This window comes from Gymnodraco acuticeps, unplaced genomic scaffold, assembly GCF_902827175.1.
Source record: "Gymnodraco acuticeps unplaced genomic scaffold, fGymAcu1.1, whole genome shotgun sequence".
NCBI lineage: Eukaryota > Metazoa > Chordata > Actinopteri > Perciformes > Bathydraconidae > Gymnodraco > Gymnodraco acuticeps.
The window spans coordinates 711935-736523 of record NW_022990392.1 but is presented as its reverse complement, the minus strand read 5'-3'; the positions used below and the strand labels follow the sequence as shown (position 1 = coordinate 736523).

General features: G+C 41.2%; 2 protein-coding genes across 4 annotated transcripts in view; both read left to right on the top strand.

Annotated features, from left to right (window-relative positions):
- The window catches only part of dpy19l3 (dpy-19 like C-mannosyltransferase 3), a 102103-nt gene that overhangs the window by 12717 nt on the left and 64797 nt on the right, over positions 1-24589 (top strand). For all 3 annotated transcript variants that reach the window (XM_034224548.1, XM_034224549.1, XM_034224547.1), the window contains exons 4-9: positions 4118-4208; positions 9163-9284; positions 10544-10689; positions 13419-13542; positions 15065-15199; positions 22453-22584. In XM_034224548.1, the coding sequence (XP_034080439.1) occupies positions 4118-4208; positions 9163-9284; positions 10544-10689; positions 13419-13542; positions 15065-15199; positions 22453-22584 (750 nt within the window). The remainder of the gene's footprint in view (positions 1-4117; positions 4209-9162; positions 9285-10543; positions 10690-13418; positions 13543-15064; positions 15200-22452; positions 22585-24589) is intronic.
- On the top strand, positions 17742-20095 carry LOC117551617 (zinc finger MYM-type protein 1-like). Its single transcript, XM_034224546.1, has 2 exons — positions 17742-18939; positions 19134-20095. The coding sequence occupies exons 1-2, from the start codon at positions 17749-17751 to the stop codon at positions 20007-20009; spliced, it is 2067 nt and encodes a 688-aa protein (XP_034080437.1). The 5' UTR covers positions 17742-17748; the 3' UTR covers positions 20010-20095.

Here is a 24589-nt window from a genome sequence, read left to right as displayed (position 1 = left end):
TTTGCATTCACATGGGCAAAACTCAAACGGACTATACATTTTAAACACAAGTCATGTGCACGGAAATGCTGTTCAACCATTGGTCAGACATTAAGGGGGTAAAAACGCAAATCCCAGCAATTTCTACCGGAGCCTCCACCATGGAGCATCGGCACTTTCGGCAGGTTATTCTCATGCTGCTGTTAATCTGGAGATCAACAGACACTAGCGGCCCGCGCATATGATTATATAAATCAGACAACGTCCGTTAAAAAACATTATAGCACATACACAATGAGAGACGTTCTGCAGTAAGGAGGGGCGTTTCACCGACGACAGGTGTACTTACTGACACATGCATTTCCAAACATTTGGACTACCTATGTTGCAAATGTATTATCTTTTCAATGTACACACGGCATCTATTGCACGTCTGTCCGTCCTGGGAGAGGGATCCCTCCTCTGTTGCTCTCCCTGAGGTTTCTCCCATTTTTCCCTTTAAACTGTGGGTTTTCTCCGGAAGTTTTTCCTTGTACGATGTGATGGTCTAAGGACAGAGGGTGTCGTATTGTCATACTGATATTCTGTACAAACTGTGAAGTCCACTGAGACAAGTGTAACATTTGTGATATTGGGCATAAACATTCATTCATTACTTTTATGTAGGCCTAGTTGACGGAGAATTGTTACTTAACTAAACAACCGCGGATGTCTTGAAAGAGTCTTTCGCTAAAGATTTTGAAGATATCTGCGTTCTTGTGACACGTAAATACTACGCTTCCTATTAGGGATGCACGATATTGTTTTTTTGAAACCGATACCAATACCGATAACTTCCTGCTTCTCAAGACCGATAACAAAAAAATTGTTACGCCACTAATTATTTTAACGTGATTAACGCATGTGTATTTTTTTTCCTTGGCCGCCCCGTAGTTTCAGAGCGCATCGAGTTTAAAATACCATCTACAAGCTGATGCTGACAGCTCTGCTCCTGCCGCCCGCTTGTGGCAGACCACACTTCCACGCTCACCGGCAGGCACCGACCATAGACTGTATATATAAAGGCACCGACTGGCCATCTGGAGGACCGGGAGGGTGTGTGTATGTGTGGCCCGAGCGAGCGAGAGACCTTACGTGCATTGTTGTTGTTAGCATCTGGTGCTAGCTAGCTGCGCTAACGGATATAAGGAGATGAAAACAGAGGAGCGAGATTTCGCCACAACTGCGCAGAGCACTTGACTTTATGCAGGAAGCCAGACAGTGGGACATTGTACGAAAAGTCAGCACACTCAGCACGGATAGTGCGCAACATGATTGCAGCGTCCAGGCAGCTCCGGTTCGAGCATATGCCTTGAGTTGCACATAGCTCCAACGCCCATACCACCGACGACATGCTTGTTTACTGTCCTGGCTTCACGGCCGCACACCATTTACGTCACAGCCAGGCATGAGTTAGAGAGCGCTGGATTTGTGAAGAACTCCCCTCTTCCTAAACCACTAATACCACAGTACTGGCAAAACGGGAGGAGCCGAGTGAAAAACAAGCGCCCCTCATCCCAATCCACCCACACCGCAGTATTTTTTCTTTTTTTTACCCAAAAAATATATTTTATATTATCGGGGCTATTAATACTGGTATCGGGTGTATCGGGATGACGTCATAATTCCTAATATTGGACCGATAATTATCGGGCCGATAATTATCGTGCATCCCTACTTCCTATGTTTTGGTGCGGATTGCGTTCACACCAGCAATGAACCGCTCCAGAGTTCACTAGCAAGCGCTCCGAAACCACCTATTTTAGCGGACCAGAGTCCGGTTGTTTAGTTCACTTAAGAGGTCTCAGATTGTGTTCACACCGACCCAAATGAACCGCACCAAGCGGCTAAACGCACCAAGGTTCGATTCAACCGGACTATACAAGGCTGGTGTGAACGCACCCTAAAATAGGTGGTCTCGGAGCGCTTGCTTGCGAACTCTGGAGCGGTTCATTGCTGGTGTGAACGCAGTCCACACCAAGACATAGGAAGCGTATATTTACGTGTCACAAGAACGCGGTTATCTTCAAAATCTTTAGCGAAAGAGTCTTTCAAGACATCCGCGGTTGTTTAGTTAGAGTGAAGCAGAATTAAGTGTTGAACAGTGTCGTGTAATGTAAAAATTCTCCGTCAGCTACATAAAAGTAAGAACACCTGTCGTCGGTGAAACGCCCTTCCTTACTGCAGAACGTCTCTCATTATGTTATAATGTTTTTTAACGGATGTTGTCTGATTATATAATCATATGCGCGGGACGCTAGTGTCTGTTGATCTCCAGATTAACGGCAGCATGAGAATAACCTGCCGAAAGTGCCTGCCTGCCGGGATTTGCGTTTTTACCCCCTTAATGTCTGACCAATGGTTGAACAGCATTTCCGTGCACATGACTTGTGTTTAAAGTTTATAGTCCGTTTGAGTTTTGCCCTGTGAACGCAAACCGAACCTTCTGAAAAATGAAACAATGTAACAAACTGTCGTCTGGTGCGCACCAGAAAACGGACTATTAGGTGTGAATGCACCCTAAGTACACACATAAAGACACCTGTGCTATAGTTGTTGAGCATTACGAGTATTTAAGCTTTTTCTTAAATATATTCTTCAAGTTTTCCATTATTCTTTGCCACGATAAATGTGTATGCGGTAGGGATGTGCATCTCCATCACTGAGGACGATGCGATGCGCATCTCGATACGTTGCCACAATACGATACATTAACGATACATTTGAAACACCAGGCGATGTGATACGATACGATTCACCCCTGTCGCGATACAGTTCGATTTGATTCAACATTATGCGGTACGGGGCGATACGATTCAACACGATGCAAAATAATTATACTTCAATATGGTACGACAGAGGATTTTTGTTTTATTTATATGCAACAAATCATAAATTAACAAAAAAGTGCTTTACATATTTGGTTCTGTCTACTAGTACTGCACATCCCATCATGCCGTTTCTTTTTTACCTTTTTTACCTTAAAAAACTCTCCAGAGTAGGCTATAGTACAATTGTATAACACCTCACAGATAAACAATTTAAGGATGCATTGCCCATGATTAACAACTACCATAGTGCAATGCCCATACAGCTGCCAGCCTGATGTGCTTAACACTCATCCATAGGCTAACTCACCAGTGAGCAGAAAGCAGTGGTTTCTATAGGAACAATAAAGAATACAAATAACCTTTCACAAACAGATATTTCATAACGGCTTACAGTAAGGAAGACATTTAAATTATTATTGGCCGTCACAGGCTGCTGTAAACTAAACACCACTCTCTCTGACAGAACACCTCACTGAGTGATTTAACTCATGTGTCTAACTTTCAGGTTTCTCTTTCAGCCGCAGACCCCATGTCGCCTCTTTATGTGCGTCGCTAAGTTCCTCGTACTACTTGTGTACTTCAAAGCGGCACGGCATCGTTTACAATTTGCGAGCGAAGTTGACGTCTTTCTTGAAAAATCCAAAGTGTTGCCAAACGTTTGATTTGTAGGTATTTTTCGGTGCGCTGTGTTTCTTTTTCTCCTCGACTTCCATGTGTGTTGATAACTGAGACCTCGGCCTCCGTAGTGCGAAGCAAAGATCAAAGGTCGTCTCTGCTGAGTGCTTACAGGATGAGGAGATATTATATGAATGAATAGTTTTTTTACCGATGCAAAGACGCTACAATCGATGCATCGCGAGTTCAACCCAAACTGTAGCCGATGTGCACTCTTTCAACAGGTGCACTCGCATCTTGAACGTTTATGCCGGTGCACCGATGCGAATCTGTGAATCTTAACATCCCTAGTATGCGGCTATCTAGCCTCTTCTGATTATTCCATGTTATAGATATATCTGCCTTTTTAAGTAGCAATGGATACAAAAAGGTAGTTACAAAACACATATGTATTACTTAAATTGCTCACATTAATTGTATCTGTCAGAACTAAATCAATTGATTGAAAACAGTATAAGCACAGGCTTAAAAAGAAGAAAGATTTATAGTTATGGCGGTATTCTAGTTTCTCAAAAAGTGTTTAATCTGTTTTCCATGTTTCAGAAAACAGAAGTCTTTGATGTCTTTGACTAAAATCCCCTTTCTGCTTTCAGGAAGTGGAGCGTGAGATCTCTTTCCGGACAGAATGTGGACTTTACTACTCCTACTACAAGCAGATGTTGCAGGCCCCATCCATACAGGAAGGTATCCATCATTTAAAATGGCCCAATTGTGCTTCTTGGGTATTACCTTTCCTGTAGGCATATAGGTTTTTTTGCATGTAAATGGTCTGCAAAGGCTAAAATCCCTGTGGTCCCTCCAGAAATATTGGCTAGCTGTCCAACACATTGTACGTGATAGGCTAAGGCAGTGGTTCCCAACCTGGAGGGCTTGGGAACCACTGCCCTCCAGGGGGGGGGGGCACAGCGCTATTGCAGTGTGAAGCATGGGAAGAAGTTGTAAACATACATTGTTTGCTCTTAAAATATATAAAATGGACACATTTTTAACTCAATCGGCAGTTAAAAGAAAAGTGGACGCGCCCACGACAAGCCTTTCAGCTATAATGCCCAAATCAACAAAGTATGATGAGGCATACATCTCCCTTGACATCTAAAGCTCCTTACACACCAAAGAACACCAAAGAACACATCCCGACGGAACGTCAGCTCACGTCGCCTCACGTCTCCTGCGTCTTGGCCATGTTTCGCACTGGAACACACCGCAAAGACTTCAGCCGACGGCCAAGTAGCGCGTACGAACTGCGCATGCGTGAGTGGCAATAACTCTCCTTACCAGCAGGCGGCGGTAGTGTGTATTCGTCATTCAAAAGAGGCAACAACCGGAAGACAGACTGCATGATAACCGAGAATTGGGAGGGATGAAACCCTCTTTTAATGGTCACACATGCAGAGCACACAGTGACATTTGGCCTCTACATTTAACCCATCCTAGTACCAGGAGTCTAGTAGTAGGAGCAGTGTGCAGCTAGTGTACAGCGCCCGGGATATAAACAAACAACAAATAGCGTGTGCGTTCCATTTTCACTCTACAGCGAGAAGCTCATGGGGCTTTCCCAAACCTGTGTCGAGATCTGGAGTTAAATGAAATCTCAGATTTGTCTTCTTAATAGTTTATTTGGGTCCCTCACTTCCGTTAAGCTTCTCATGCACTGATTCGCTAACCTGAACAGCCAATCAGAGTGATTTCTTTGGCTGACAGCCTACCGATTCGACATGTCGGCGGCGGAAGGTGTCGGCACGGCTGAAAACGACGGTGCAGTACACACCAATCTGAGTAGGGCGACACGACGCTCATCGACGGCCCGACATCTATCGACGTCGAAAATCGTGGTCGGTGGTCTCTCTTTCTCTCTTTCTCTCTCTCTCTCTCTCTCTCCCTCTTTCTCTCTCTCTCTGTGTGCGGGGGGCGGGGCATCTCACTCACAGACTCGCTCACAGACAAACAGCACCGTGCACACAGAGATCCGCTGGTGGAGAACAGAGCGTTCAAAAGTGACAATCTACAACGCTCGATGTGGTCAATGATCTTTTGCCATAAGTATTTTTCACATAAACGCGGAAACACGAGCAATCTGTCCATCAGCTGGCCAAAAGGCATCATGTTCATACGGAGAAATGCACCGTTTTCGACTTCCTTAACTCTGAGTTCTGTTGTCCCAATTACGTGTAAGGTGGGAGAAATACTCAGATCAAGTACTTAAGTAAAAGTAGTATACTGCAGGGTAGCTTGTGAATTTACTCCAGGTGTAACTAAAGTCTGATTTAACACTTGATTATATTTCACATCATTCATCTGTAAAGTAACTAGGTAATACATATGTGTAGTAAAAGCACATAATGTACCTCTGAACTGTAGTGGAGTAGAAGTACAAAGAAGCAAAAGTGGAAATACTTAAGTACCTCAAAATAAGTACAGTACTTGAGTAAATCTACTTAGTTACTACCACCACTGCAGGTATGTTATGTCTGCTAGCAGCCCATAATCCACACTATACATACAATAAATCAATGTTACTTCTCTTTCCAATTTGTTTAGTTTTTCCCTTAAAAAAGAACAAAAATAACCTATAATAAAAATACTGTTAAAGAACCGGATCGATAAGCGGTACTAGTAATTGTTTCAATTAGGCCTCATTATTTCACAGTGGCACAGGGTCATCTGCCAATACAAGCACTTTTGTTCATGTTCATCCGTAATAAAATATAAAAATATAGTTGGATCTTTTTGTCTTGTTATTATTAGCAGAGAAAATGTAATGTTTGGTCAAATTAATTGTATAGAGTTGTACAATCTCGGTGGGAACCGGGTTGGGGGGGGGGCTCGAAAATATTTCCAATTACCCAAGGGGGGCCTCACTGAAAAAGGTTGGGAACCACTGGGCTAACGGACAGGACCTCTCTAACCAATCACAACAGAGCAGGCCAGCTAACCAATCAGAGCGCACTGGTTTCAGACAGAGGGTGAAAAGAGGTGCTGCAGCACAGGCAGTATGAGACAAATAAAGAGCTTTGTGAACATCAAAGCATGGAGACATGTCCCAGGAGAGTTTTATCACTCACACGGTCAACAGCCATAACAACTAAATCTATTTCTCGCCATCGTAATGTTATATAAATCAGGCTATAAATAATGTATTAACAAATCCCTCTGTAGAGAAACTTTAGAATATAGATCCAATAACGCTGGAAAGTTTGCTCTAAGGACTACTAAAGATTTCTGCCTCAGAATGAGAACAAAATATATACCTTGAAAAAACGACCTTTACGGATATGTATTGTCAAATTCCATACAAGAAAAACTAAAGGGTAAACAGGTGAAACATCTAAACTAATTGATAATACCATGAAATAAAATGATTGTATTGTAATTGATGTGTTTTTTATATTGCAAACGTTTGAAAGTGCAAATGAGGCATTATCTGATACTAACTTAAGCTGTTAAAGGAGAAATCTTCAGACAAAAGCAGACAATACATCAGGATGTGTATTCTTTTCTACTCGTCCGAGAGAAGACACAAAATGCCCAAAAGTTCAGACCAGTGCATGAAAAAACACACTTGCTTCTGAGTTTGAACCTGCATTTATGGCCCTTTAGCAGGATTCTTGTTTGAGTCAGATGATGTTTTTAACCAACTAATGGAGCTTTATTTAGAAGTAATTGCTATGGTGATTGAAACATAGTCTTATTATACTTTTGGTAATTCTATTTTTACATGGATGGAGACACCATACAGCTGACATCTTTTCCAACCAGATCAAACAAGCCACTGCTGTTTCTGAGACGCACAGTCTAGTCTGAGGGAGATGAGTCTAATTATTTCTTCCCGTTACCATGTAACATTTCTAGTTGGAAACAGGCCTAATTTTGCACCAAGGCAAATAATTAAGCTGAAGGCTAATCAGCGGGAACTGGCTGACCTCCCTTTCACTCTCACTCTGCACTACTTTATTTTTCTGTCTGCAGAGCGGCTGTGTCACAGTATTAATGGTACTGGGGGGGGCAGAGAACAACATGTGGCATAATGGTGGAAATGAGACAAATGTAAGATTGATGTATGAAATTAGGTGAGATGGGAGAAAGTAAGCATACATGGAAAGAAAAGGATGGAGGAGGGCGTGAATAGAAATATACAGGATGAGTAGGTTGTGTGTGTGTGTGTGTGTGGGCAGCAATGGATCCTTAGTTTAAAGCTCTTACATGGATGAAAAAGGCAGAAAGGATGAGGCTGACACACACCGGCCTGCAGCAGAAACTCAGCTCTTTGCTGTCACGCTTTGTTCCAGTCAAAACAGATACACAGAGACCATGCTGCACCCACTGCCGCTTCTGGAATACTGACACCAGTGTGTGTGTGCACGGTCATATAACATCAGTTCCAGCCTTTTTGCATGCAATGGGAGAAATATAGGAGAATATGCATTTATTTGTAATCCAATGTGGGTGTTATATTAGTTTTTCTTGCCAATAAACCTCACCAAAGTACTTACTGAGAAGCAGTCAGAGGAACAGCGATGGGAGTAGAAAAAGGGGCAAAAGGGCTAAAACTCTCAGTAAAGCTAAAGGGATTACATCATTTGTCACTATGAATGACACCTGTCATTTGACAGCAGTCGTGTGCATGTGTTTTGTCTGTAAAGGCTCAAATCTCAACTTTGCCCCCTGAGGGAGTTTCTCTCCCACACACTCCCCCCTGCCTGAAATGCCTCCATTGGACCATCCATCACTACATAACACCCACGCTTATTTTGTATGTGATAGGCTAAGGGGCGGGACATCTCTAGGCATTGACCAATCACAACAGAGCCAGCTAACCAATCAGAGCAGACTGGGCTCTGGTTTCAGACAGAGGGTGAAAAGAGGTGCTGCAGTACAGGCAGTATGAGAACAATAAAGAGCTTTGTGAACATTAAAGCATGGAGACATGTCACAGTAGATACACTACATACTGATATACACCTGAACATCAGCAGGAGAGGACTCTTTAAAGTAGAGACACTACATACTGATATACACCTGAACATCAGCAGGAGAGGACTCTTTAAAGGAGAGACACTACATACTGATATACACCTGAACATCAGCAGGAGAGGACTCTTTAAAGTAGAGACACTACATACTGATATACACCTGAACATCAGCAGGAGAGGACTCTTTAAAGGAGAGACACTACATACTGATATACACCTGAACATCAGCAGGAGAGGACTCTTTAAAGTAGAGACACTACATACTGATATGAACCTGAAACTGAGCAGACTAGGGCCCCTTTAAGTTGAGGTAGCATCATAAAAAGACTATGGGAAATGCTGACATTTAAGATTTGATGGAGAAAAAAACCTGCAACAATGCTATTTTTTTTACAATTGAGCAAAGGAAATAATGCCTGAGGCTTTTAAGGTTGAATGCACTTGATGATTTCAGTCATCTATGGTGCTCGCAGCGATTACTGATTTCAATTGAGGCAGAACAATCTGTGTTTTTAGGGGTGGAAAGACATTTCAAGCACTTTTATTGTTCTTTAACAAGCACCATGCTCTGGAGGGTGAGCTTTGTGAAACATTCATACCATTATCAGTCAATGTCGCTGTGAAGAAATGGTGGCATTTTAAAACAGTGTGTTTGTGTGTGTTCCTAGGCCTCTCAGATTTGATCCATGACAACTTGACAGAATCCAAGAGGACCATCAATCTCCTTCAGCGGATGAATATCTACCAGGAGGTCTTCCTCAGTGTTCTCTACAGACTGTTGCCCATACAGGTACCCCATCACTCAGCTGTCAGATATTTACAACGGCTTGTAAAACACAATAGATTAGAGTAATGCCCGCCACTATTACAGGATGATTGACTCTCTCTCTGACTGTTCTTGTCATTTCATACAATCACAATTATACCACAATACACTGTTTTCTTTTGTCATACATATTGAATAAGTACTGCCATGAATAATAATCATACAGTGGAAGCTTCTTCTAGTGATCAGCTGTTTACATGGATATCAAAGCATGATACGGAAAATAAAATATTTACTTTTCTTTCAATAGCTTGAGTATGAAAAGAGTATGTTGGCAAAATATATATTATATGAATCAAGAGTCTGTTTATTTGTTGGCCCTGAAACCAATGCCAAGCTCTGGGTTTTAGCAGCTTACTCTAATTCTGACGCTAAAAGTGCAATTCGGTTTCAGTCTAAATGAAAATGTCAACAGCGAGGAAGAGCAACCTTTATTTTATTATCTTTTTTTATGTATTTGTTATCATCATGAAAACAAATACATATTATTTGTATCAACGGTATTCATTTGAATTTAAGTGAAGTCATGTCAGTCGATGTATTTCATTATTTATTATCGCATTGTTGTTATGTATGTTTTTCTTTGTTTTTGTTTTTTGTTTTTCAATGTGGAAAATACATTTAAAAAATATAGTACAACATATATATCTATATCAAATTCAGTAGCAAAACTGTTTGTATTATTTTATGTTAAATTCATAAATATACAAATGTCAAATACATGATAAAAGTTGTTTTTTTGTATAAAATATTCATAAGCTTAAAGTGATTCATTTGACCCTTGATCACAATAAGAGCTTTTCACTGCAGTCCGTCAGGCTTTTGATCCGCTGTGGCATTTAACATTTTGGTCTTTTCTAGCTGACATGTCTTGGCACACTTGTACTTGTCACGTCGGAGGAGGAAAAGGTTTCTGTATCGGCAGATCAATTAACTGAGCTGCAGTTACTTAGCTCCCTCAGAGAGCTCACTGTGACAAGACTGCCAGGAAGTGAAATATCAGAGCACACTTTGAAAATACCACAGTGCTCCTGAGAGTCTGTCGCTGTCACTGCAGGCAGCTCTGTGTGTCCATTCACAGCAGCTCTAATGACCTGCTGCTCTCTGTGTGTGTGTGTGTGTGTGTGTGTGTGTGTGTGTGTGTGTGTGTGTGTGTGTGTGTGTGTGTGTGTGTGTGTGTGTGTGTGTGTGTGTGTGTGTGTGTGTGTGTGTGTGTGTTTCAGTCCTATCTGGAGCCAGTGTATTTCTACATCTACACAGTGTTCTCGCTCCAGGCAGTGTATGTGATCGCTCTGTACCTAACTGCATGGCTCCTGTCAGGCTCCTGGCTGGCCGGCACTCTCACCGGGATCTGGTACATCCTCAACAGGTGAGAAATAACTGTGTGTTCATGCGGCAATGCCCCTTTCAGACTCAAACTCTGATAATGTTACGCCAATTTCCCATGTCGGCACAAAATAGGAGTATATTCTTAGATTTGATGCTCACTCAAGCTCGACAAATCACAAATCGTCACTGTCCATGTCAATCCTTTTGTGATTGCAATATAACAAGGAGTGCAAAACAGTTAAATAAGAAATGAAAAAAACCCATCTTTTTGCCAGAGGGTGTAAACAATGGAAGCAGGGATGGGAGGGTAACTTTAAAAATGTATTCCATGACAATTACTAGTTGCCTGTAAACATTAATCAATAACCTAATCTTGGTTCCAAAATCATTAAGTAATGTAATCTGATTACTTTCTGTTACATTTTAGTTACCTCTTTATCAAATGCAATGCAATTAAATAAGTAAGGAAGTTCCTTACTTAAGTTCCTTATGACAGAACAATGTCATCTTAGAAAAGAAGAAACCAAGATATTTAGGATCAAAGTGTGTCCTCTGCTCAGAGATTTTACTTATAGGTTTGTAATCCTGCGAGTAATCCCATTTTTTTTTTAATGTAACAGTAATCTAATTATGTCTTTTTTTCATGTTACTAAGGAGGTATTTGTATCGTGATTATGTAATCCTGTTACATGTAATCCCTTACTCCTTAAACCTGGATGCAAATGTCAAACTTTTGAGAATAAATGTGCCTTGCAGATGTTTCATTGACTTTAAAACAGAAGTAAATGATTTCAACATGTGTGTAAGGCCTCAGTAATACACAAACGTGGGATTTACAAAGAATGCATTGTGTCCGCTGATCCCTTCACTTGCTCACGCTATCTTCCCCGTCTCAAGGTTGCATCTGATTGCAATTATCCATGTGGGGATGTTGCCTTTGTGCCTAGATCACAGGAGGCAGAACAACAGAAGAAAGGGAAATAAAAGCTTCAGGACTGAGGAGATGCTAATGCTTTCCCCAACTTCAGGCTAGGAACGTACCTATTTGGGATTTAGGATTTAGATCGCAGGGTGACAGATGGGCGATATAATGCCAATTAATACACTTGTATCTTTCTGTATCACTCTTCAAGTCTTTAAGAGCAGTCAAATTAACATTTTAAAGGTCCTCATTAAGAGCGCATTGCAGTAAAGGTCACATTGAATCAGTATTTCATATACACAAGGAAAATATTTCACGAGCCACTTCCGCAGCGACTTTTTGCAAATGAGGGGGATTTTGATAGATCTTTTTGTGTCAGGTGTGAATGTTTTTTAAAGATGGTGGATTAATTTGCCTTCATGGTTGAGTGGAAAATAATATAAATCACAAAATTCACTTAGGGGAAGCTTTCATATTGGATTTTAGTACTCGGAGCGAAGGAGGAATCTGGGAGGAATACAAAAAACTACCGTGAGGATCAAAGTGGGACAAAACAGTGCCAAGGTGGGCTGGAATGGGATGAAATGTAAATCCTGTTTCCGTAGTAGGGCTGCTCAATTCATCGTATTTTAATCGCAATTACGATTATGGCTTGCAACGATTACGAAAACAACGTAATCGAAATAAAACGATTATTTTTTAATTAATTTTTTTTAATTACTTTTTTTTAAATTGTTTTTTCAGTTGAATTATACTTAAAGTTCAGGGTAATCAACTGCTAAAAACATACTGTTCACATTTTTTTTCTCCAATAAATTGATGTTTTCAAAGTATGATTATGAATTATGATTATTGCCATAATCGAGCAGCCCTAGGTGCCAGTTAGTTGTTCTGAACGCCCATTATTTTGCAAACCCAATAGTCCGAAAATGAGAGCCCTTTTGTCCCAAATATACATTTTCCCTGCGGCAAACAGAAGGCTAATTATAATGCAAAAAGACAGGAACTAGCAGATAACTAACCCCCTCAACCTCCCCCCAACTCAACATCGCCGTGGGAATGTAGAGGGGTTAAGTGATCCTTCATTATGAAGAATTCCATTCTTTCCCTCAGACAAGGACTCCTCGCGCCTGGAGAAGCAGGGACGCACTGTGAGAGTCATTGACAACTCTGGGGCTTTCCAAACCATTGTGTCCAGGACTTATAGAAATGCTATTGGTTGTGATACAGCTGCTCCGTAACACTGTGTCCGAGATCAAGTTCCTTTGGGGTCCAAATCAATAAAAAACTGGACCCCCCCAAAAAACTGACATCCTATTTAGGAAAGGGCTGTTTCCATTGGATTTAGGAATATGGAAAGTAAGATCTATGGCAAACCATATGATACCTACATGTTTTGTTCATCAGGATAATCTCAACAATACACGTCAATGCAATTGCCAGAAGTAAATAGCTAACCTACAGCTATAAACAAACTACATCACGGTCGTACAACTTCACATCACCACCGTTAAGCTAAAGGCGGCCAATGTTTTTGTGCGATGATGTTTACAACTCCCTAGCAACCGCTGTTTTAATGACACATAGAAGACCTTAACGTGTGGGCTAGTTACTGACCTATTTTATATCAAAGAACAACAAGGGAAAATCTCTTAAGCTTGTTCTAACCACACATCTTATTTCAGGCATCTGTGTTATTGGACTCATTCCTTTATGTCTGGTTGATCGGCAACACACACGTTTGAGACACTGCAGTATGTCTCAGATGCTATAGGTCTTAGTTGGGGTTTGGACATTTGACATCATTTTGAAAGTAAATCACTCCCTCCCTCTCTTTCTCCCTTCAGGGTAGATACCACTCGTGTGGAGTTCACCATCTCGCTCAGAGAGAACTGGTCGATGCCCTTCCTCGCGCTGCAGGTCACCGCTATCACCTGTTACCTCAGGCCTCAGCTCACAGACTTACAGCAGGTACGCACAAACCCACGCTAAATCAAAGCTACTGATCACAAAGGATGTCATGATACACAAAGTGTAGAAGTCAATACCTATACAGTATAAGTGTTATTTCATGGATTGTCAATACTGATTTGATGCCACAATAAAAAACAAAATGCTAAATCCTGTGTATTTCAACAAACAAGCCGGTTTTACTCTTACTGTTTTGAAGTTAAACAGGTCCAAATTCCCTCTATTTTATTTATTTTATAGTGACTTTATGTCCTTCAAAAAACTCTATTCAAGTTTCCTACCAAGAACTACATTTTACAAGATTATATTTAGATGAAACATCATGACACGCTTGAATTCACCATAACCCAACACTATAGAGCCTCCATTTACTGGCTGCTAACAGCTACTGGTGACAAGCTTTTGTCCTGCCACTTTTTGAAACTTGTATGTATTGTTCACAAGGAAGCATTATCAGAGAAAAAACAATGCGTTGATAGTAAGTTATCTGCGTCTTAAGCAAATGTCTTATTGTCATTGGGCTGACGGGACGCCTAAATACATTTTAAGGCCCGACAATACTTCTGATATTGTAGGAAACAAGTAGTCATGTTTTAAAAATGTCTGTATCCTCTTTGTAACTTGGTGTACACTTTACATTGGCCTGGAATTGAAACACACAAGCCATCTGCTCAATATTCTAACTCCCTAATGGTGCATTTACACTGCAGGGTATTGCACGATTCTCCTCGATGCAACCAGTGTTTCTCAAACTTTTTCATACCAAGGACCACTTAACCAATACAAAAACACTCGCGGACCACCTAACTCCACACATATAAAAAGACACATCATTTTTCTAGAACAGATTACAAATCTCCTGAAAATGGTACAAACAAGTAGCAACATGTGTGATGAAGGTGTTGCGCTGGGCTATATCATGCAATTGAAAGTGAAACTTAACCTTGCTCCATTGCGGAGATATTCCCGCCAAAGTGCGGAAAACTTAAATTGATTAATTATTTTCAAATGTTACCAATATACTCACGGACCACTAGGGGGCGCTCACGGACCACCAGTGGTCCGCGGACCACACTTTGAGGAGCACTGCTATAGACCAATGATTGGTCAGATAAAATTGTCACGAGCTTGACACGGAACATCCTGCACAAACCTGACGTTTTTTAACCAAGCAACCGACAATTGCTACTGTAATTTCTTTCATTTACTCAACCTAGATTTAATAAAACAAATGTCAGCTCGCAAAAAACAGCACCAGACACAGCAAGGACACTAAGCAGCATAATGAATGAATGGCAGACATACCTATGCTGATAATCCGGCCTACACTGAGAGGGTACGATCCGCAGTGGAAAACAAAATGGAAAAAAAGATCTGTCACTAAAAGTATGTCCTGTCAGCAGAGACGTACCATGCAGAGGAAACATGCCACAAAACAGCAAGCAGCACAACAGGAATGAGTATACAAGCCATTGAGTACCCAGAATCTAACCCCAGTGTGTGTGTGTGTTTCCCTCCACAGAAAGTGATGGTGTGGTTGATGTATGTGACAACGTTTTGCTTCTGTCTGACGTGGCAGTTCAACCAGTTCATACTGCTGGTTCAGGCTCTCATCATATACAGCCTGGACTGTCTGGACTTCTTAACAACTACACAGGTGAGGCTCCAGGACCGACCTAACCTAATCCACAGAAAGGCAGTGTATATAAGACCAGGGGCCTCATTTATAAAGCTTTGCGTAGGATTCACGTGGGAAGGTGGCGTACTTAGGACAAAGTAAATAAATACGCACACAAATATTCCGATTTATAAAACACTGCGCACGCACGTCCTACGCCGGTTTCCCTTTATAAATCACAATCAACTCGAAATGCGGCGCAGCTTTTGCTGGCTTCACGTAACGCCCATATTTGCCTATAAATAGTCAAAGAAACGCCCCGTATTAATATCCATTTTGACTGACTGCATGAAGAAGATCGCAGGAAATGAGGACAGAACAGTTAAAAAAAAAGACATCTCACGCCGTGTCAGATGTGGGTTATTTTGGGGAGGTGGAGATAAATCATATTGTTTGGTGGATGCAGTTTGAACCAGAGTAGCAGCATGGAGGTCGGATCGTCACCAAAATAAATAAATAAGTGGTCCGAAAAAGGTTCATGACAAAATAAATACGCCTTCCTCAGGCAGTGTGTTTGCACCGGGGACAGGAGACCCCCCCTTGATGAGAAACTGTAAGAAGTGATCAGGGAATCCCTCCGGAGTGGAGTCATGACGACTGGATCAGAATGAAAACATGTATTTTGTAGTTCATGTTCCAGCTGTCGATCAGCTGTGCGCAGCGTCTCCACTGCAGCCTGTGCATCTCAACCCCCCCCCCCCCCCCCCCCCTCCCCGCAGCAGCTCTATATCCACCAGTTAAAGGAAATACAACCAATGTGTTGTGTTATATTAGCTGTACAATTGACCACATATGGTGTTCTTAGTTTCCATACCTCCTGTGTTTTACGAGCGACTTATCAAGTCTTAGCAAACGGCATAAAACATGATTAAACATGGTAGTATATAAAACCATGCTCGTACAACCTATAGAAATGCAAAACCGCATCATTTATGAGAAAACATTTCATAACATTAACACAACATATTCGAGGTGGTTTTAAATAACATATCCGTATTTATTTATTTCTCCAAGTTATGTTTTTGTGTGCACTGAGGAGTCGCAAACAGGCGTTTGTTTAATCATTTTAAGATTGGCTTTAATCAATGTTTGAAAATGAATTCTTCATATATGATAAATGAGAGGTAACATTTTATTTATGGTATTATTTCCACATATTTTTCTCCATTCTTCCTTCTGCCAACGGTGTCGCAGTTTCTCGTCTCTCCCGTTTTTGTGCGTACCGCGTACGGATGGGTCAGAGTGTGCGTGGAGGGCCGCACATTTTCCCGTCAAGTTTGTTTTTTATAAATCGCAAACATTGCTTAGAAACTGGCCGTTTATAAATGAGGCCCCAGGTGCGATCTCGGTTGGACTGCTATATGTACATTTTTGGAGCATTTTCTTAATTAATGACTACATATTTTGACTGCTGTTTTATGTTTTTTATAATGCTAATATGTCTGCCAACAATGCCAAAGTGGTTAATTCAAGCCTCCAAGAAATGAGTTGGATGTTAAAGCACATTTTTGTAGTGGCCAAATGGGTGATACTACACTTCCGTCTCAACCCATAACGTTATTCGGCAACAAAAATACTTCCTAATTTACTTAATCATTGTAGGTAAGAGCACTACAGCCGATCAGAAATGAATAATCATTTGAAAAGAGTGCTATAATTATAAAGCTTTTTTCTTTTTTGACGAGATGCTGGGTAGTATTGTGTTTAGATACATTTGAATAAAAGCTGTGACAGATCTACCACTGTATTTCTGTAGGACATGAGGTCATTTGGGCCCAAAACGGCATTTCCCCATTGACTTACAATACAGTGCCTCCAACACTATCCAGTTTTGGTTTTACATCAATGGGTTGAATCCAAATTAGCTCTAAGAGGTTTAGAAGAGAACATGCTACTTCCAATGCCTGGTACAACTGTCACATCAAAATTAAAAGGCTGTTGAGAGTAGGGGTGCACCGAATGGGAAATTCTTGGCCGAAACCGATACCGAAAATACAGTGGCGAGCCGTCAGGGCCCTCTAGGCCCTCTGTGAGGGCCTAAGATATTCTAAAAAATAATATTTAAAAACATTTTTAAAAAATATTATTTTTTTTAAATATATATTTTTTAAATATTATTTGTGTTATATTTTTACCGAAAAAACTTGATTTAATTGTATTTAAAATAAAATTTCCAAAGAAATAAATCCTTCGAATCTTCCTGTTCAGTTTCTGTTTGAATGTGAAGGGTTACATGAAAAAAGCTCGTCTGGCCCTCTATGCGATTCACAGAGGGCCCGCTATAGTAAAACAACGAGAGAGTAATGTCAAGTGACAGTACAATTGACCAATCATATCTTCCCTCTAAATGGGAGGGCTTTATTATCGCGGACTTTATGACAAGTTCCGCCCGCTGCACTGCCAAGTTTATGCATGTGATATATCAACGGGTCAAGCTAGGCGGAATTAGCATACGTTCATTCACGATGGCTCACGTTAGTGATAGTGATGACATCGTTGCGAAACTACTAACCGAGTCTTTTTCAAGAATGAGTTACACGGATACATTGGAGTTAATTACCACAGGGCGACCAACACCACAGCTTAATTTGGTTCAAAAAACCAAACGGTTCGAGAGGCATTTTAATATCGGCAATTACGCCAGATACAACTGGATGACCGGATCAACCAGGGAACAAAAGCTGTACTGCTGGGATTGCTTGCTTTTTGGAGCGGACAGTGGGTCATGGGCCAGAGATGGATATTCTGATTTAGGAAGTTTATCCAAATCAGCACATCGCCATCAGAATGCTTCAGGTCACCTCAGAGCTACTATTCGGCTTAAAACATTTGGGGACACCAGGATAGAGCTCCAGCTGGATGAGCAACAACGCCGGGGTGTCATCCTTCATAATGAAAAGGTGAAGAGGAACCGAGGAATTTTGAAACGCCTGATAAATTGTGTGGTGTACTTGGGCAAGCAGGAGTTGCCGTTCCGAGGTCACGATGAGAGTGTAACTTCATCAAACAAGGGGAATTACATAGAGTTGCTGGATTTAGTGGCAGAATATGACAGCGACCTGCACACACACCTCGCCACATCAACAGTATTTACCGGCACATCTTCAAGGATTCAGAATGACCTGATCAGCGCTGTCGCTAGTGTAATGACGGATAGCATGAAAGAGGAGCTGAGGAAGGCACCTTTTGTTGCGGTCATGTTGGATGAAACGACAGACATTAGCAACGTGGCGCAGATGTCATATGTGCTTCGATATGTCACTGACGATGGGATAAAAGAGCGTTTCTTCAAGTACGAAGATGTGACAGAGGACAAACGAGCAGAGGCCATAGCTACACGGCTGCTGGAGTTCCTGAGGGAGAGTGGCTGTATTGACAAAGTGGTCGCGCAGTGCTACGATGGAGCAGCTGTTATGGCCTCTGGATTGAATGGGGTGCAAGCGAAAGTTAAGGAAACAATTCCACAGGCCCTTTTCATTCACTGCTATGCTCACATCTTAAATCTCGTCTTGTCAAAGGGAGCTTCCAAGATAAGAGAGTGTAAGGTCTTCTTCTCCCACCTCTCTGGCTTGGCCACCTTTTTCAGCCGCTCAGCAAAGCGCACCAAGCTACTGGATGATATTTGCCAGCATAGGCTTCCACGGGCAGCTCCTACTCGCTGGTGCTTTCATTCTCGCTTGGTGTGCACAGTGGCAGAGAAGACCAGGGAATTGAGAGAGGTAAGATAATAATAACAATGAACGTAATGGAAATATTAACAATAATAAAGAAATGATTTAGTGTTGGAAACTACCCACTCATAAAAACATGAAGGTAAAGAACTATGCTAGTATTACATTAAATGGAAAGCTAATCTTAGTGTTTACTGGAGGTCTATAAGTTGTTTTTTCTAAACTAAGCATTACTCTCGTAGGTGTTCGAGCACATCGTAGACCATCACACAGAGTTTGATGACGAAACTGTTCATTGCTCTGATGGATACATCACCCTCCTTACCAGCTTCGATTTCAGCTTTTGGTTGAAAACCTTCCACGCTATCTTCTCCTATTCGGATGTTGTTTTTGAAATACTTCAGAACAAAGGTTTTGATATGCAGTTCTGCCTGGCCAGAGTGGATCAGCTACAGCGACAAATTGAACAGGAGAAGGGGAACTTTGACAGCGTCTACGATGAAACCCAGGCTTTGGTTGGTCCTCCGCGCGGCCGTGGAGCTCAAGGAGACGTTCGTGCACGGTACAGGGAGCTCCACTGCAGCGTAATTGACAGCCTGCTAACCCAGATTTCCAACCGCTTCAGTGACCACAAAAAGCTGGAATTCCTGGCCCTTCTGGACCCGCAACAGTTCGGGCATTACTGTAACTATTTCCCAACTGCTGCCTTGAACAGTTTGATGGAGAGCTATGGCGGATATTTCGACCAGCCTCGACTGCACACGGAACTCGCCGTGATGTACGGCATGTCTGACATTTTGGGGAAAAGCCCAGCCGACATTCATCAGTTTCTCCTCAAAAAAGGACTGAGTGAAAGCATGAAACAGGTGTACACCCTCTCATGCATCATCCTGACAATACCTGTGTCCACTGCCTCTGTGGAGAGGTCCTTCTCTGCGCTGAAGCGCATAAAAAGCTACTCGAGGTCCACGACTGGGCAAGTCCGACTGTCAGACTTGGCCTTAATTTCGATCGAGAAGGAATTGCTGATTGCTTTAAAAGCAAAGGATCAGCTGCATGACGACGCCATCAAGTTCTTCATCCAAAAAGACAGGAGGATGGACTTTGTGTTTAGGTGATTTGATCATCAAAGGTAAGTCAAAGTGATTTTCAATGTGGGCCGCCGTGCCGACTTAATTCATTTGTAATTGTTACTTGGCTGTGGGTGTCCTGTCATGATAGGTGTTTATATAAATGGTGTTGTTTTGTGTGGTAGAGGGTCGCTGTCATTGATGCGTTTTGCACCCCGGGCGCTGTTTTGATATTCCGCTGAAGTATACTATAAGCTGTGACGTAAAAACGTTTTATTTTCTTTTTTTCGAGGGAAGAGGGGGGTGGGGTCAGAGGGCCTAGGTAGAAAAGTCACGGCTCGCCACTGCGAAAATAGGAAACAGTTGGCCGAAAACCGAATGCCGAAAGGCCGAAAATGATTAATAGAAATATATATATATATAATTTATACATTTTTTACCAATGTTGTTCAGCTACCTGATTATGGAAATAGACATGATTATGGCAAAACTTAACTTAAATAATAATCACTATTATGGGTCCATAAAACATTTATTCAGCACTTTTGAATGCATACAGTACATTTATATATGTCATGTATTATTGCTAAAAAACATTATATCGCATTCTTAGTGTCGCCAACTCGTTTCTAATATGCAAAGACAACAAATGCGTCTATGATGTATTTTCGATCAGACGAGATCTCTCCCCCCCGTCTGTGTGCGAGGGGGCGGGGCAGTTTACACACACGCAGCTGCTACATGCAGCGGAGCACACTGCGGAGATGGCGGAGAGAACGCGCTCCGAGGTGTGGTTAAACTTTACCCGTCTCGATGTGGAGAATACTTGTTACCATAAGTGCAATAAGAGTTTAGCATGTAAGCACGAGCAATTTGTCTAAACATTTAGCAAAAGTGCACCGCATGCAGACGGAGGAATGTACCGGGTTCGACCGTCTTTCTAGCAGCTCTGTAGCCCCATCCACGAGTAACGTTTCCACGTCAGGTGTTATGTATGCTAGCAGCTACACGGAGTTAACTACATGATACAAACATGGGTTAATGATTAGAGGAAACTGAGTTATTTAGTTTGTTAAAATGTCAGCTATTCTGTTTACAATCTGTCATCAGATTATTTAATACGATTTGTTAAAGGCTCAGGGCAATCTCGATGACAAAGGTCGATGTCCGTCCCCCCCCCCGTGAGCCAGCCGCGAGCATGGTCGCCGCGTCTTTATTACGTCATCACAACAACACGTTAGGTTACCAACGTAAGCCTGTTCTGACATTCGGTGATATTTTTTCGGTGCTAAAACCCTTTCGGCCGAAAGCCGAAAGGGCCTTTTTAACCATTTTCGGCCGATAATTTTCGGTGGCCGAATATTCGGTGCATCCCTAGTTGAGAGTATCCCATTCTTTGTGTGAATCATTTGGAGTAAAAAAAAAATAAACTACATGAAACTCAAAAATGTGGCTATAATTGTGTTATTGACAGGGTTATTACAAGCATTAGCTCTACAGTGAATGGAACTACAGGGAATGACATGAATCAAAGGCATGTCACCAAATATTCATAATTGTATGCATCAAACCTTCATTATACTTTATCCAAGGACAGACATCCCAAAGTGATGATAGCAGCATGTTCACTCAGTCAGTGAAGGAACAAAGCCTTTTTTATTGGTGATGATAACGACATATCCAATTCATTATGACACTCATAAAGGTTTTCTTTTTTAATTACAGCGTCATGCGGATGACTCTCTGACATTTAAAAAGCCTCTAATTATTCTGCACAATGGAGAGACCATTAGAGGGGTAAACCAAAAGCAATTTTAACATTTTAACACGGCCGTGTGCTGCCATTCACAGTTTGGCTGGCAGCAACAGATAAAAGACAATGACATCCAGGGGAATATTTTCAATAACTCAAAAAAGCAGATCATCTAAAAAATTCATACGTCTCCAAAAGTAACTTTTAGATTGAATCAGAAGACTACCAGTTTTCAATTAAAAACATCCCTTGCCCACTGAATTAAATATGATCCTTTTAAAGTTTAATCTCACTAAACATCAAAAATGTTATGACATAAAGCCAATAAGTTATATTGAACACAAACATAATGTGTATGTATGTATATCTTTATGCCGAAAATACTCTGGTTTCCGTACAGACTAAACAAACAACACACCATGCTAAATTAGTACGTTTAACGTGTACGGATGGGTCAAGTTTTTTTTATAAATCGCAAAGATTGCTTAGACACTGGCGTACGCCATCTTTTGAGCGTACGCCACGTTTATAAATGAGGCCCCTGATCAGATTACTACACACAGAAGAAGTGTGTTTGCTGCTAATGCTCTGTATTCTGTGTATTGCACCTTTATGTTTCACAGCACTGTGTGTGTGTGTGTGTGTGTGTGTGTGTGTGTGTGTGTGTGTGTGTGTGTGTGTGTGTGTGTGTGTGTGTGTGTGTGTGTGTGTGTGTGTGTGTGTGTGTGTGTTCTCTAGGTGACCACTCTGTACCTGGTCCAAGTGAGCAGTCTGCTGAGTGTGTGGCTCCTCCAGTTCTGTAACTCCATGATCCTGGGATCACTGGTGCTGAGCTTCATCGTAGCCGCACTCTTCATCAGACACTGCCAGGTTAGTGTGTGTGTGTGTGTGTGTGTGTGTGTGTGTGTGTGTGTGTGTGTGTGTGTGTGTGTGTGTGTGTGTGTGTGTGTGTGTGTGTGTGTGATGGTTCAGAGAATAAGGTTCTAAATCTGTGAATGAAAAACTGGTAAGTGTATCAAAGTCACACAGGGAAATATGCAGCCAGACAAACACAGATGGAAGATTAAGCCGCATGGCGTGAAGAAGTCCGTGATGAAGTCTGATTTTGCAAAAGATAATACACATTGTTATTCTGGAGACACATTTCCCTGTCAGGTATACATGTCATTTAGTTAAATCAGATCTTATCACAGTAACAATTACAAAACCATTTCATTTGACAGGGTGAAAGTGGAAATAAGACAGCTGGAGAAATGTTAATTATCAAAGATATGAAAAGAAAATGATCTTGAAAATAAATACAAGCCATTCTTTTAGAGGCTGTGTATGGGTGAGTTTTCAAGCTGGTGTATCCAGCCAAACATCATCTGTCAGATCAAAGAAGCATCACTCTGTGAAATGGCTCACTAGGGAATATGTTTGTCTGTAGTTCTACTCCAACACGGCTGCCTTATGAATTGCACTTGTCTGAATCCCTACTTTATGTATATGATCAACTCTGAATCAGGACCATAGAATAAGAGAACAACACAAACAGGAAATCATTGAGTTGTATTCATTAAACCTTTGTTACAAATGTTGAAAGCTGAAAATAAGGGATTGAAAAATGAGATTCAGATTGAAATAAAGCGTTCAAACCCCAACTCTAGTTGCTGCAACAAAAGAACCTCATCAGTTTGCTTTTAAATAATCCTTTGTTAAAGTTGCATATGAACTGGTGTATTGTCTTTTTCACTAGAATTGTTACTTGTACTATTCCATGTGACAAATTTGATTGCTTGAACTTTATAGCCAAGATTTGAGACTCACTTTTGCCCTGCATTTTATTACGTCCCACCTCTGGGTTCAAATGTATAAACAGCTTATTTGATTATTTTTGTAGAATGTCCGAATCAGAAATCCTTTATTCATCCCACAATGAGAAATGTACATTGTTACAGCAAAGGGACAGTGCAGAAAGTGAACATATTCCTTAATGAAGAAGCAGCTGGTTATTACTTACTACTTAAGTAGAAAAGTGTTAAGGCACATAACAGAGATGATCTGGTGTCTGTCTAAGACAGTTAAGTAGCAGTCAGTAATAACAATTATGAACTGCAAAGGAAATGCGTACTTCATCAGATAATAATATGTCAGCTAGTGCTGGGGGGAAACGATTATTTTGAAAACGATTAATCGGGCGATTATTTGATCGATTAGTCGACTAATCTAACGATTATTTTTCTGTTGTTCAATTCATAAAAAACGTAATGTAAAAAAAACGTAATGTAAAAACAATTTTTTTCACGATAGGCTACTGTGTCTCAGGGGATCTTAATATTTAAGAACCTATTAATGTGTTATACCAGATTAACGGAAATAATATCAGCTAACTGACGATACAAACCATGTTTACCAAAACAAAACACAAGTCTCATAAGAAGCATCTAAATGACCCCTGAGCGAAAAATGCTAACGGACATTGGCACAGAGCTGAGACTCCACAGATTATGTAGGTACATAGTATCATCACTGAGTGATCCGGACTCGCGACAGGGGAAGCAAATACAGTCATCACAACACGTACCTTCACAGAGCTTCTCGGGAGATCGTCTCACCACCGTAATCTGATCAAAAGACGTGTTCAATGGCAATAAAATGAGAAAAAACGCGGCTGAATCGGTTAATCCATAGGTTTTTAACGTCTATGTATAACAAAATGATTGAATTTATAATCCATAATTTCATTTTATGTAAAAATCGGAGAGCAAATGCTAGCTGCTAATGGTAGCCACCGCAGCTAGCTGCTGCTTCTGCTAGGCTATGCAGCAGTCTCAGTGAGATATACATATATAAATATCTTTGCGTTTTGGACTAACTTTAAAATATTCCCATG